This window comes from Rhinoderma darwinii, chromosome 3 (genome assembly GCF_050947455.1).
Source record: "Rhinoderma darwinii isolate aRhiDar2 chromosome 3, aRhiDar2.hap1, whole genome shotgun sequence".
Classification (NCBI taxonomy): Eukaryota; Metazoa; Chordata; class Amphibia; order Anura; family Rhinodermatidae; genus Rhinoderma; species Rhinoderma darwinii.
The window spans coordinates 242,381,184-242,394,975 of record NC_134689.1 but is presented as its reverse complement, the minus strand read 5'-3'; the positions used below and the strand labels follow the sequence as shown (position 1 = coordinate 242,394,975).

General features: G+C 44.0%; 2 protein-coding genes across 2 annotated transcripts in view; one reads left to right on the top strand and one right to left on the bottom strand.

The window, feature by feature from the left end:
* NCAPH2 (non-SMC condensin II complex subunit H2) overlaps positions 1-8,369 on the bottom strand; it is a 90,997-nt gene extending 82,628 nt beyond the window's left edge. Inside the window, exon 1 of the mRNA XM_075857601.1 lies at positions 8,319-8,369. The gene's annotated coding sequence lies outside the window, so the exon portion shown is untranslated. The remainder of the gene's footprint in view (positions 1-8,318) is intronic.
* A 197-nt stretch (positions 8,370-8,566) lies between these two features.
* The window catches only part of LMF2 (lipase maturation factor 2), a 35,886-nt gene continuing 30,660 nt past the window's right edge, over positions 8,567-13,792 (top strand). The window contains exons 1-4 of the mRNA XM_075857598.1: positions 8,567-8,741; positions 10,551-10,804; positions 12,893-12,921; positions 13,335-13,531. Coding sequence (XP_075713713.1) covers positions 8,648-8,741; positions 10,551-10,804; positions 12,893-12,921; positions 13,335-13,531 — 574 coding nt within the window. The 5' untranslated portion in view covers positions 8,567-8,647. The remainder of the gene's footprint in view (positions 8,742-10,550; positions 10,805-12,892; positions 12,922-13,334; positions 13,532-13,792) is intronic.

The window sequence follows — 13,792 nt, the reverse complement described above, 5'->3', positions numbered from 1 at the left end:
AGGTGCCTCTTTTGTTTCTGAGGCCGGTGCTTCAGTCCATTAGCACACTAGGGCCACATGTGGGTTATTCCTAAAAACTGCAGAATCTGAGCAATAAATATTGAGTTGCGATTCTCTGGTAAAATCTTCTGTGTTACAGGGAAAAATTTATTAAATATGAATTTCTGTAAAAAAATAAACATTTTTGTAAATTTTACCTCTACTTTTCTTTAATTCATGTGAAATGCCGAAATTTTGCAAATTTAACCTCTACTTCGCTTTAATTCTTGTGAAACGCCGAAAGGGTTAAGAAACTTTCTAAATGCTATTTTGGATACTTTGAGGGTTGTAGTTTTTAAAATGGGGTGACTTGTGGGGTTTCTACTGTATAGGCCACTCAAAGCCACTTCACAACTGAACTGATCCCTATAAAAATAGTTTTAAAATTTTCTTGAAAATGTAAGAAATTACTGCTAAAGTTCTAAGCCTTGTAACGTCCTAGAAAAATAAAAAGATGTTAAAAAAAAAGATGCAAACATAAAGTAGACATAAGGGAAATGTTAATTAGCAACTATTTTGTGCGCTATTACTATCTGTTTTACAAGCAGATACATTTAAATTGATAAAAATGCTAATTTTTGGTGTTTTTCACAATTAAATATTGAATGTATCGACCAAATTTTACCACAAGAGAACAATCTCAGAATTGCCTAGATAGGTAAAAGCATTCCAAAGTTATTACCACATAAAGTGACACGTCAGATTTGAAAAATAAAACTGTCAGGAAGGTCAAAAGTGGCTGCAGCAGGAAGGGGTTAAACCATGCGTTTATGACCCGTTTTTCGGTGCGTATAAAACGTGACGCAAGACGCGTCAAATACACACTGTGTGAACAGGGTTTACATTCCTGTACATTTTCCTTTGAGTTTCTCCTTGAAGCCCATACATTGTAGCCTGTTCACTACTGAAGTGTCTAGAAGTATGGGCCCCTGCGATTTTCTCCCAGCATCACATATGGACTCCTGAATTTCTCCCAGCATCACATATGGATTCCTGCGAGTTTCTCCCACAAGCCAATACATTGTAGCCTGTTCACTACTGAAGTGCCTGAAATGTATATTTTTTTGGGGTATTCCTGCAGACCATATGGGCTCCTTTGAGGTTCTACATGCAGATACTTTCTAGCTTGTACATTTAAGCCCATTATTTACTAGAATGTATGGGGCCCTTATAAGTTCTGATGATAATAGCTACTTAAAAATCAGTTTTCCAAGCACTCCATACATTTCAGGGTTTTATTTTTTTTTACAGAAGGTAACTAGAATGTATGTGAAGGTTTTGATTGGTATATTTCTCATCATTTTGGAGTACCAAATGTATTAATAATAACTATTCTGCAGGTCAGTATGAACATGGTCATATCAAATCATAGTGACCTGCAGAATATAGGTCATATATAAAGTTTTATGGTTTATTACTTCTGCACAAGGAGTGCCATTCTTTGTCTCCCCATATTCTGTGAGCCATAACTTTTTTTTCTTTTGTGTTGTGTGACGACTGTTTTTTTGCAGGATGAGTTGACCCTTTAATGGGTATTCATTTGGGGTACATGCAGCTTTTTATTGGGCTAGATGAACAAAAAACACAAAATCGTTTTATAGCACAGGCTGTTACAGATGCGGCAATGTCAGTAAGGCCCTGACAGGGTCCGTCTTGGTCCATTTTTGATGGGTGTTTTGCATCCAATCTCTGTCCAGGTCGTGTTTACGTTTTTGACGTCCGATTGTCACCCGTTTTGCATCCATTTGTCACAGTGTTTTAAAACAGGATAAATTTGTCATTTTTTTGGGTCCCAACCCACTAAAAACAGCCACACAAAGGTCACCTGACCGCCCAGTCACCATTTTCTCTTGTTTTCTGGCATTTTCTTTTCTATTTCTGACGTGCTACCATGTCCTCACCATCATTGAATCATGTATAGCAGCTTTGGCTGATTTCTCAGCAATTTGGACAGCAATCGCAGATGCTCAACGAAGAACCAAGCAGGGTTCAGAAAGTGACAGGGCTCTGCAAGAGAGAAGGACAGGGTAGATAACAGAAGACAGGCCACCGTTTCATGTGAGGGGGTAGAGAAGTCAGAGAAGGTAGCTCTTCGTGGTGCCAGAATGTTCCCGAGGCTCTATGAGGGTCTCAGACAGGGAATACATAAGGTGGCATGGAGGGGGGCACAGAAATTGGTAGGGTACCTATGGGATACAGAAAGTGGCAGGGGGTCTCATGGGGTGCAAGGCACACTGAAGAGGGTTTTTAACTTTATTTGTGGTGGGGGCACAGATGGTGGCAGAGGCTCTGTGGGAAGAGGGGGACAAGGACATAGGAGGCAGAGGTTAAGCAGGGAGGGAGTGTAGGTGAAAGCAAGGTGGTGTTTAGAGTTGATGCTGCACTAGGCACATTTTATTGCTAACCCCCCTAAAACTTCAGAAGTTATGAAAAAAGCGTAGCTCACACACATTGCAGCTCCAGGAAATGTAAGTATAATAATTGCTTTGCTTTTTTATGTTAACCTTTTTTCAGGTTCGGTTGTTGGACTACTTTGATGACAGTGCTGTTTGTATTCTCAATAAAATAGTTAACGAGGGTTGTTGCTTTTTTTAGACTTTATTACCACCGCCTGAATAGCTGCTGTCCGATTCACAGCGTTCATTACTAAGGCCTCATGCACATGGCCATGCCCGTAATCACAGGCCGCGGTTACAGGCACGGCCGACCACCAGCATTTTCAGCCCAAGCTCCCATACAAAGTATGGGGACACGACTTGTAAAAAGCAAAAGATAGGACACGTCCTATCTTTTGCGGCGGCTTTCTACAGCCCGGACACCTTCCTGTAAATATATGGGAAGGTGTGCATGGTCAATAGAGGAGAATAGGTCCGTAATTACGGCCCACAATTTCAGCCGATTTTTAGTCGTGTGCATGGGGCCTTAGGCAGGGTTTTGTTGCGAGACCCCATACACACTACTGTAGCTTTTATCCGAAATTACGGATCCGTAATTGGGGATAAAATACTGAAACTTTCATTTCTATCAGTCACTGACATCTTCCCGTATATTTATGGGTGTGTTTCCAGGCAATAGAAATGATCCACAAAAAATAGTCTGTGTCCTATTTACGGACCGTGCTCCTATACTTATTACTGCGTGCACGGTCCGCAAATGTGGTTGACACTCTGTAGCCGCCTGTGCAGTATTTACTGCCCCTAAATATTGCACAATCGTGTGCATTAGTCCTTAACCAGGGAAGAGGCTAACATTAACCCCCTCCATTATTACCTTAGTACTCACCGCCACCATGGGCAGCGGGTACAATCCCAAAATCCAAACATTTGTAGTGATGGCTGAGCACTGGGGTGGCAACAGGCTGGTTTTATTAACAGGTTCCCGACCGCTGGCTGTATTTTTACGGCCAGCGGTCAGGGTCTCTGAAGTCCGCCGTATAGACTAATTATGGCGGCACTTCAGAGACTGTGCACGCGCGATCGCGTGCACACAGCTCTGTTCCCTGCCTGTTGCTAACAGCCATGGGCACTGGGCAGAATGTCAGGGGCCAATCTTTTGGCCCCTGAACATGTGATCACTGTGACAACCAATCACATGCATTTGTACGTATAATACAGTGTGCACGCGATCGTGTGCACACAGCCCTGTGCCCACGCTGTTACCAACAGCTCTGGGCACTGGGCAGAGTATCAGGGACCAATCTGATGGTCCCTGAATATGTGGTCGCTGTGAAAACCTATCACAGCGACCATATTTGTTTTATTTTGACTTTTCTGGCAGCAAATCACCTGCCTCTTTTCTTCTCCTCAAACATTGTTTCAGTTTGAGGAGAAGAGACTCGAGAGAATTGCTGCCAGAAGATTACAGTTACAAAAAAATACAGTTACAGTATAAAACGTTCTCTGTATAGATAGATAGATAGAAATCTATCTTTTTTCTATCTATCTTTCTTTTATTCTATTAGAATAGGCAGGTAGGGAGTATATAATTATATATATATCCACATATTATATAGCAATAGCGGTTTATTTTTTTGTTAGCGGTAGTGTAGATATATATACCAGTTAGTTTGTGTGTTTTATAAAAAAAAATTTTTAGTTTAGTTAGTGATGTTATGGCGAGGAAGTTGTTTAGCGCCGAGGAGGCATACGCCATGCTGTGGTCTGAGTCGGAGACCGCATCAGAGATGGCGTCAGAGATGGAAGCTGTTTTGGGCAGTGACGATGACATCGTCACTTCAGGTTCATCTTCAGGGGACGTTGTCCCTGATGCAGTTGAAACTGCAGAACATGAAAGCGCAGGGCCAAGTAGCGCTGTTGCACGGGACAGCCTGGTCCCTCCAGTTCAGGCTCTTGTATGGGCACCTGCCCCATCTTTTGGGCCTAGAATCCACGGATTTACTGCCACTCCTGGCATAATCGTGGACAATACAAATTTTGTCCAAATGGATTACTTCCATTTATTTATAACGGACGACATCCTAAATATGATTGTCCACGAAACTAATTTATATGCCGCTCAATATATAAGGCAGAAACCTTCATCCACCATGCCAGAGATTGGACGCCAACCAAATTAGCAGGAATTAAAAAAAAATTTGGGGCTCACCCTAAATATGGGTATTGTCAAAAAGCCCTCCATTAGGTCTTACTGGTCAACAAGACCCGCCCAAGCCACCCCAGTATATTCTGCAGTAATGCCCAGGTCTCGTTATGAGACAATAATGAGGTTCCTCCACTTCAACGACAACGCACAGGCCCCCCCAAGTACCGATGCAAACAGTGATCGGTTGTTCAAAATAAGACCGCTAATAAATTCCCTCAATAATTTATTCCTGCAACTCTACACCCCTGAGCAGAATGTAAGTGTGGACGAATCCCTCCTCAACTTCCATGGAAGACTTAGCTTTCGCCAATATCTACCTTCCAAAAGGGCAAGATATGGCGTTAAGCTTTATAAACTGTGCGAAAGAGGGTCAGGATATACCACCGCCTTCAGGATTTATGAAGGGCGGGACCGCTCAATAAATGTTCCTGGATGCCCCTCTGATCTTTCCACGAGCAGTAAGATCGTGTGGGAGATAATGCAGCCTCTGCTTCACAAGGGGTACCAACTGTACTGTGATAATTTTTATTCTAGTGTGCCCCTGTTTAGGCATTTGCATGCTGCAAGGACTGGGGCATGTGGTACAATGCACAAAAACCGAATTGGTTTTCCGCAGCAATTAGTGGGGAAGCGCATGGTAAAGGGGGACTCCTGTGCTTATGTGTCTGAGGAATTGCTGGCGGTCAAGTTCAGGGATCGCAAAGACGTGTATGTGCTAAGCACGATTCATACTGCAGGAACAGTGGCAGTGAGGGAAAGGGGGGCATCATCGGACAAGCACAAACCAGTGAGCGTGTCCGAAAATAACAAGTACATGGGGGGGGGGGGTGGATTTAAGCGACCAGGTTTTACAGCCCTAGTTAGTGAAGCGAAAAGCAAAAACCTGGTACAAAAACATGGCCATTTATTTGTTACAGGTGGCCATCCACAACTCATTTGTGCTCTACAAAAAAAACAGAGGCAGAGACACATATCTGGATTTCCAGGAGAAAATTATTGAAGGCCTCATTTTTGATGTTCAGGACACCCGAGAATGCCCCCAGTCTGAGGATGTCACGCGACTGACTGAAAGACACTTCATCAGTCGGATTCCCCCAACACCAACCAGCAGCAACCCCCAGAAAAAGTGCTGCGTCTGCAGAAAAGACGGGCACCGCAAAGATTCCCGATATTTCTGTCCCTCATGTCCCTCACAACCAGGCCTGTGCATTGAGCCATGTTTTAAAAAAATACCAAACTGTTCTGCATTATTAGATTTTAGTTAATTAAAATATATTTGCCCTACATTACGTTTTTATTTTTCCCCTGATTTTACTCCAAGGGTGAGGGAGTGAATGGGTGGGTGGGGGGTGGATGTCATGTTTGATGTCTTCTAAAGTTCATCTGCTGGAGAGCTCCATTTGCATAAACCTGCAATTTCTTATTTTAGAAGACCCCAAAAAATAAATTCCCATTACACCCCTAGATGAATATTTTGGGATTTCTGCTTCAAGAGCAGATATTTTGGAAGTGTTATAGCAACTCTGTTGAGTTTTGTAAAACCAGCTTTGAAAAAAGGCGATTTGTGAAATAAGCTTCTTCTATCGTCCGCCCTCCTACATCTCTATGTGATAAAAAAAAAGGCCACATATTTGGTATCCCCATGCTCAGGAGAAGTGGAAGAATGTGAAAGGAGATGAATTTTGTCCGTGGTCCATAGTGTGTGTGAAAAATGCTGGTATAAACTGACGTATTTGCTAAAAAAAAAAGCTGATTTTATTTTGTTCCATCTTATTCAAGAAACTTTCAGAAGAAAACTGGACTGTCAAAAAATATGATAAACCCCTTGAAGGAAACCTTGTGGGGTCTACTTGTGTGAATGAAGTAATTTATGGGGTGATTCTAATCTTTCAGCAGCATTACACCCCCCAGAAAACAGTATGCGGCTATAAAATCAAGTGCAGAATTCCTGGACCGAAAAGGCCAAAAAGCCTCCTTTTATGCCAAGCCCTGGCACATGCCCGCACAGTGAATAAGGCACACATATTTGGTATCCCCATGCACGGGAGAAGTGGAAGAATGTGAAAGGAGATAAATTTTGTCCGTGGTCCATACTGTGTGTGAAAAATGCTGGCATAAACTGACGCAATTGCTAAATTCTTGCATTTTTTTCCAATTTTGCCCACTTTAGAGAAAAAAATTAAAATGATATATACTGACAAATGCCACTAAAACAAAGCCCTATCTGTCCTTTAAAAAGAGTGTAAAATTCACCTACAGAGTAAGGGTATGTTCACACGAGGTCACTACGTCCGTAATTGACGGACAACTGTCTCGTACTGAAAACATGATTACAGTACGAGACAGTTGTCCGGCAGCGAGGCAGGGACTCCTAGCGTCGTACATAACTATGATGCTAGGAGCCCGGCTCCTTGCACTGTGTTCGGTCCGGTACTTGCGGCCGAAATACGTCCGTCAATTACGGACGTAATGACCTCTTGTGAACATACCCTTAGGGTATGTGCACACGAGAACTGGCTTTTACGTCTGAAAAGACAGACTGTTTTCAGGAGAAAACAGCTGCCTCGTTTCAGACGTAAAAGCTTCTCGCATTATGCGAGGCGTCTTTGACGGCCGATCATTTGAGCTGTTCTTCATTGAATTCAATGAAGAACGGCTCAAATTACGTTTCAAAGAAGTGTCCTGCACTTCTTTGACGAAGCAGTCATTTTACGTGTCGTCGTTTGACAGCTGTCAAACGACGACGCGTAAATGACAGGTCGTCGGCACAGTACGTCGGCAAACCCATTTAAATGAATGGGCAGATGTTTGCCGACGAATTGGAGCCATATTTTCAGCCGTAAAACGAGACACCCCACCCTCCCCGGTCCCCCCCCAGAGCGGACATCCCCCCTCCCCGACAACCCCTCTCCCCGATACGGTCCCCCCAGGGGAGACACCCTCCTCCGCAACACAGTCCCCCCCCCAGAGCAGACACCCCCCCCCCCGACACGGTCCCCCCCGAAGCAGACACCCCCTCCAGACACGGTCTGCCCCCAAAGCAGACACCCCCTCCCAACATGGTCCGCCCCCAAAGCAGACACCCCCTCCAGACACGATCTGCCCCCAAAGCAGACACCCCCTCACCGACACGGTCCTCCCCCAGAGCGGACGCCCCACCCTCCCCGACACGGTCCTCCCCCAGAGCGGGCGCCCCACCCTCCCCGACACGGTCCTCCCCCAGAGCGGACGCCCCACCCTCCCCGACACGGTCCTCCCCCAGAGCGGACGCCCCACCCTCCCCGACACGGTCCTCCCCCAGAGCGGACGCCCCACCCTCCCCGACACGGTCCTCCCCCAGAGCGGACGCCCCACCCTCCCCGACACGGTCCTCCCCCAGAGCGGACGCCCCACCCTCCCCGACACGGTCCTCCCCCAGAGCGGACGCCCCACCCTCCCCGACACGGTCCTACCCCAGAGCGGACATCCCCCCTGCCCGACACGGTCCGCCCCCAAAGCAGACACCCCCTCACTGACACGGTCCCCCCAGAGCAGACATCCCCCCCCCACACAGTCCCCCAAGAGCAGACATCCCCCTGACACGGTCCCCCAAGAGCAGACAGCCCCCCAACACTGTCCCCTCAGAGCAGACATCGCTCTCCCTGACACGGTCCCCCCCAGAGCAGACACCCCCTTACCGACACGGTTCCCCCAGAGCCGACACAGTGCCACACCGACACGGTCCCCCCATAGCAGACACACCCCCTCTAAACCAGACCAGCCGTACACGGCGTCTCCCCTGCCGCCCACTTGCTCTCTGCGCGCTCCGGAAGAAGTATGAGAGCGGTCACGTGAGCGCAGATACACTCCAGCATCTACCAACAAATTATGTAGTGGAGGTTAGAACGTGGAAACGTGAAACGCGCATGCGTGTCTAATAGGGCGATTGGCATAGCTTAATGCGCATGTGCTCGTCGTCCACGTTGTGACTCATCCAGACAGCTGCATAGAACGGGGATCCACGGTCATGGGGGAACAACGGCAGGTTCGGAATACCCTCTTATGGGGGCTCAGCGGAATTTACCTGTGTGCATTCCTTTCACTGTATACACAAATACCAGGTAAAGCTTTATTTTTGCGGGTACATTCCTGGGTTTATTTGCACAAAGATGTGAGACCTCATTTATTAAGTGACTTCTATGGTCTGAAATATATTCTCAGTCTGCAGCGTTTACTGGTAAAGTGGATCTGTGTATACCATCAGCTAATGTACGTGCACCTTGTGGTGGACACTTCATGTATTTTTAACTTTTATGTCATTAATATTTTTTTTTAAAAATCTGAAACCTCTTGTTTTTATTTGTGATTATTTCATTTAACCCTTTGCTGCTATGCTGTGAGTTATTGCTAATTTTAAGAAATTTTGTGTATTCCTGCAATGGAAAAGATTAGATTCTTCAAGGTTACAAATAAAAGATAAGCATTTATCAGTGTGATGCTGGCAGCTCGCTATCAGTCCTTAATACTGAGTCAGCACACCGTTTAGATTCCATTTTATTATGGCAGAATGTGATGAAAGAGTTGCAGTGATATTGGGCATTTACCCAGGATTGCAAAATGTGGGCTCCATGGGCATATCCGCAGATGTGTGCTTGTGCCTGTACGTGGCTACTACACAATGAAGCCCCTCAGACAGGAAGTGGTCTAAGGACTTGGGCCTTATTGCTGAACAGCTGGATCTCTCACTTCATGGTGGCCATACTGAGCCCTTCAATGGTTGTTGTCCTGATCAGCAGGAGTCCATCACAGATTATATTATTTATTACTAGTACAGTATTTGTGGTTCGGAATGGTCCTCGTGGGTTATATACTAATGGATAAATTATGGTTTTCCATTCTCTAGGATGAATGATCTATAGTAGAGTTTCCATATTATTGATGTAACACCAGATCCGCTATGGTTGTCTGACTATAACTTAGATCAGTTTAGCGTGACATTACAAGTTGGAGCGCTAGATTACTGGACATAGGTGGTTGCTCCAGGGATTTATTCTGCAAGCCATGTTTCGGAATATATTTTTTTCCCCCTAAGATAAGGAAAATTACTTCTGCCTCAAGGGTTATTTTTTTTTTGCCTCCCTTTGGATCACCTTTGCAGGAGAATAGGCTGAACTGGATGGACTTGTTTTTTTCAGCCTCATCTACTGTTCCTAAGTTCTGGGTTTTGCAGGTATAATACAGACACTAATGCACAATTTTAGGTGCAGGCAGTTTTTTTTTTTTTTTTTTTAGCATTCATGCGGGATCACATGATCAATTGTAGCATGAATTAACACATGCCCTAGTACGGCAAGCCTTACATTGTGCATTTCAAATTATTATTATTTACCCCTCTCCTTACCCATGTTATATGATTAAATAATGGTTACATTTTTTGTATTTTAAAAATAAATTAATAATAAAGAAAAAAAAGATGTGTGTGTGTGTGTGTGTGTGTATATATATATATTAGTGGCATACAGAGTGCTTACACTATGTGCATGAGGCCATAGAAAGATGTAATTACCACCTCAATTCATTCTCATTTGTACAGTGAGTTCTTGTATTTTCAGATTTTCTAATTAATACTAATCTTTATTTATATAGCGCCAACATATTACACAGCACTTTACATTTTAGAGGGAACATGAAATTAAGGCAGATACCGTACTTTTTGCCAGACAACCTAGCGCAGCATGTGTGACAGAAATCCAGTGAAATCCATTAAAGGCAATGGATTTCATTTGGGGCCATCGGTTCAGATTTTTCGTTGTTTTGACTGAGCAGAACAACGGAAAGACCTGATGCAGATGTGAACAAAGCATAAAAAGCAGAATTTAGTTGTCAATTTTCATGTCATATATATTTATACCTTTTCATTCTTTCTTCAGGGCTGTATGGACGTGAAGGAATCTTACCAGCTTGGAAGGTGCTTCGATTTACTGGAAAAAGTTTATGGGAACAATTGAAGGACTCTCCTACATTGCTATGGTTAGGTCCCCGGGTGGGACTAGACACAGAGCAGGGCATGGAATTAATTTGTCTACTTGGGGCAGTCCTTTCTCTGGGTGCTTTGCTTTTCAACTGCCTTCGTGACAGTCTGGTTTTTCTACTGCTCTGGATCCTCTACTTGTCCATATATCAGGTAAGCTTTATGTGTTTGCCTCAGTAAACTAGGTAATATTTCATCTGAACGTTAAAGTGTCAGTCCAGTTATACTCTCCTGCCCGAACTAACATCAGTCGTGGAGAGACGCTCTTGCATGCGGAGTGGTACTGTGGCCGTGGCAACCGTACAACGCCGCGGAGCGTATTGTGCCGGGGTCAAGTTAATGAAAAATTAAGCAACTTTCTAATAAGTCTTTATTAAAAATGTCCTACCATTTTGCTGAAGTAGAGTCTGTAACTTCTTTATCAAGCTGGTTGTCCTGCAGTTTCTGACATAGATCCTACAGAACACTGCTTCTGACTTTGTCGGCACTCTGTTCTCCCCCGCTTTACCTCTGTGTTGGGGTCCTTTTACACTTGCAGATAAATTGGTACAAAGAAGCCCTGATCAAGTATATAGCGAGTTGTTAACATTCAATAGACTTAATAGAATAGGAGATTGTAGCTTGAAACTTAGTTCAACTTTTCTAACTCCAGGTAACCACTAACATACATAAAAAAAAAATATTTTTTTTTTGCCATGTTACTGGTTTCCATAGCCTTTAAAGAGGCTCTGTCACCAGATTTTGCAACCCCTATCTCCTATTGCAGCAGATCGGCGCTGCAATGTAGATAAGAGTAACGTTTTAGTTTTTTTTAAAAACAAGCATTTTTGGCCAAGTTATGACCATTTTTATATTTATGCAAATGAGGCTTTCTAAAGTACAACTGGGCGTGTTTAAAGTTATGTACAAGTGGGTGTGTATTGTGTGTGTGTGTGTGTGTGTGTGTACATCTGGGCGTTTTTACTTCTTTTACTAGCTGGGCGTTGTGTATAGAAGTGTATGATGCTGACGAATCAGCATCATCCACTTCTCTTCGTTACCACCCAGCTTCTGGCAGTGCACAGACACACAGCGTGTTCTCGAGAGATCACGCTGTGACGTCACTTCCTGCCCCAGGTCCTGCATCGTGTCGGCCACATCGGCACCAGAGGCTACAGTTGATTCTGCAGCAGCATCAGCGTTTGCAGGTAAGTAGCTACATCGACTTACCTGCAAACGCCGATGCTGCTGCAGAATCAACTGTAGCCTCTGGTGCCGATGTGTCCTCGCTCGTCCGACACGATGCAGGACCTGGGGCAGGAAGTGACGTCACAGCGTGATCTCTCGAGAACACGCTGTGTGTCTGCACTGCCAGAAGCTGGGTGGTAACGAAGAGAAGTGGATGATGCTGATTCGTCAGCATCATACACTTCTATTCACAACGCCCAGCTAGTAAAAAAAAGTAAAAACGCCCCGATGTACACACATAATACACGCCCAGTTGGACATAACTTTAAACACGCCCAGTTGTACTTTAGAAAGCCTCATTTGCATAAATATAAAAATGGCCATAACTTGGCCAAAAATGGTCGTTTTTAAAAAAACAAAACGTTACTCTTATCTACATTGCAGCGCCGATCTGCTGCAATAGGAGATAGGGGTTGCAAAATCTGGTGACAGAGCCTCTTTAAGACTTATTTACATTGTTGTCTTGGTCAATTTATAAGTGTCTATATTTTTTCCCAAAAAGAACAGAGGGACAGTGGGTGACACTGCTTTGGGAATGGTGCAGTGATTGAGAAGTGGGTGCCTGCTGTGACCTGTAAGAGGGGGGAATCACATCTACTGTAACTAGTGACCGTGGAAGGGGGGGGTTTGAGAAACACTGCTTTGAGGGGGGAGATGAACGCTACTGTGACCTGTGAGGGGGTATGTAAGGGAATGCTGCTGTGGCCAATAAGGGGGGATGAGGGGCAAACGCTGCTGTTACCATAGAGGGGCACAAACCTTCTGTGACTATCGTGTTGGAAGGTGTTAACCTGCTGTGAAAAGAAAGGAGGGGGTGAGACACTTCTGTGACTATCTTGTGAGGTTGTGCTCGAATTACTGTGGGTGAGCACTGCTGTAAATGGTAGACATATGCAACTGTATGTTGTATATTGTATTCACTGATTTTTCACATAAAGAAGTGATGTCTGTTGTGATATATTGTAGGAAATATGACTGTCATTAATAATGATTTATTATAATTTGTTATTGCAGGTTGGACAGGTGTTCCTTTATTTTCAATGGTAAGTTTTTATGTACAGTGTGACGCATAATCTACATGTATATGTAGCCTATCCTTTTATCTATTGAAAAACTTTAATACAACAGAAACTTGTCTGAGTTATGCTTTGTTTACATGTATGTGGTGCAATACATTGAGTGTATAACCCTGATGTATGCAACTGTATGGCATACAGAGACATATATCGCCCATTGACTCCCAAAATATAAAAGCTTTTTGTGGGAATGCTTCTGTTGAATGCTTCTGTATTGAAAAGTGTAGCCCATTGCGCTTTTTAATACAGTGAAATACGGCATTATCCATTATAGCCCACTGCAGAGGTATCGTGAGTAGACCCATGGAGTGATTTGCCGAAAATGTCAGGAGATCTTCGATGTGATCTTCATGGTTTTATCTGTTTGTGTTTTATTTCAGGGACAGCCTTTTATTAGAAACAGGATTTTTGGCAATACTGGTAGCTCCAATGCGTGCTTTACGCTCAAAGATGAATGTCTGGAGTGCCCACGATGGCATCACTTTCTTCCTCACTCGATGGCTCCTTTTTAGGCTTATGTTTGCATCTGGAGTTGTAAAACTAACAAGTCGGTGTCCCACATGGTGGGGACTTACAGGTAAGAGAATTTGTTACTGTTGATTCTCAAGATAGTGGATTATCCATTTTGATCTTTGATTATCTGTCACCACTTTTTGTGTATGACTCTTTGTGTCATTTTCAGTAACTCTCTTACTTTGAACGGAAGTTTGTCTAATTTTACAGCATTTACAGTAGCAGCAAAGTGAATTAGATTTAGCAATCCTCAGCCAAACGCTGCGGAAAAAAACCTTAGAAAAGAGGTGCTGCGTGTTTGGTTCACAGACTTTAATGGGGAGAG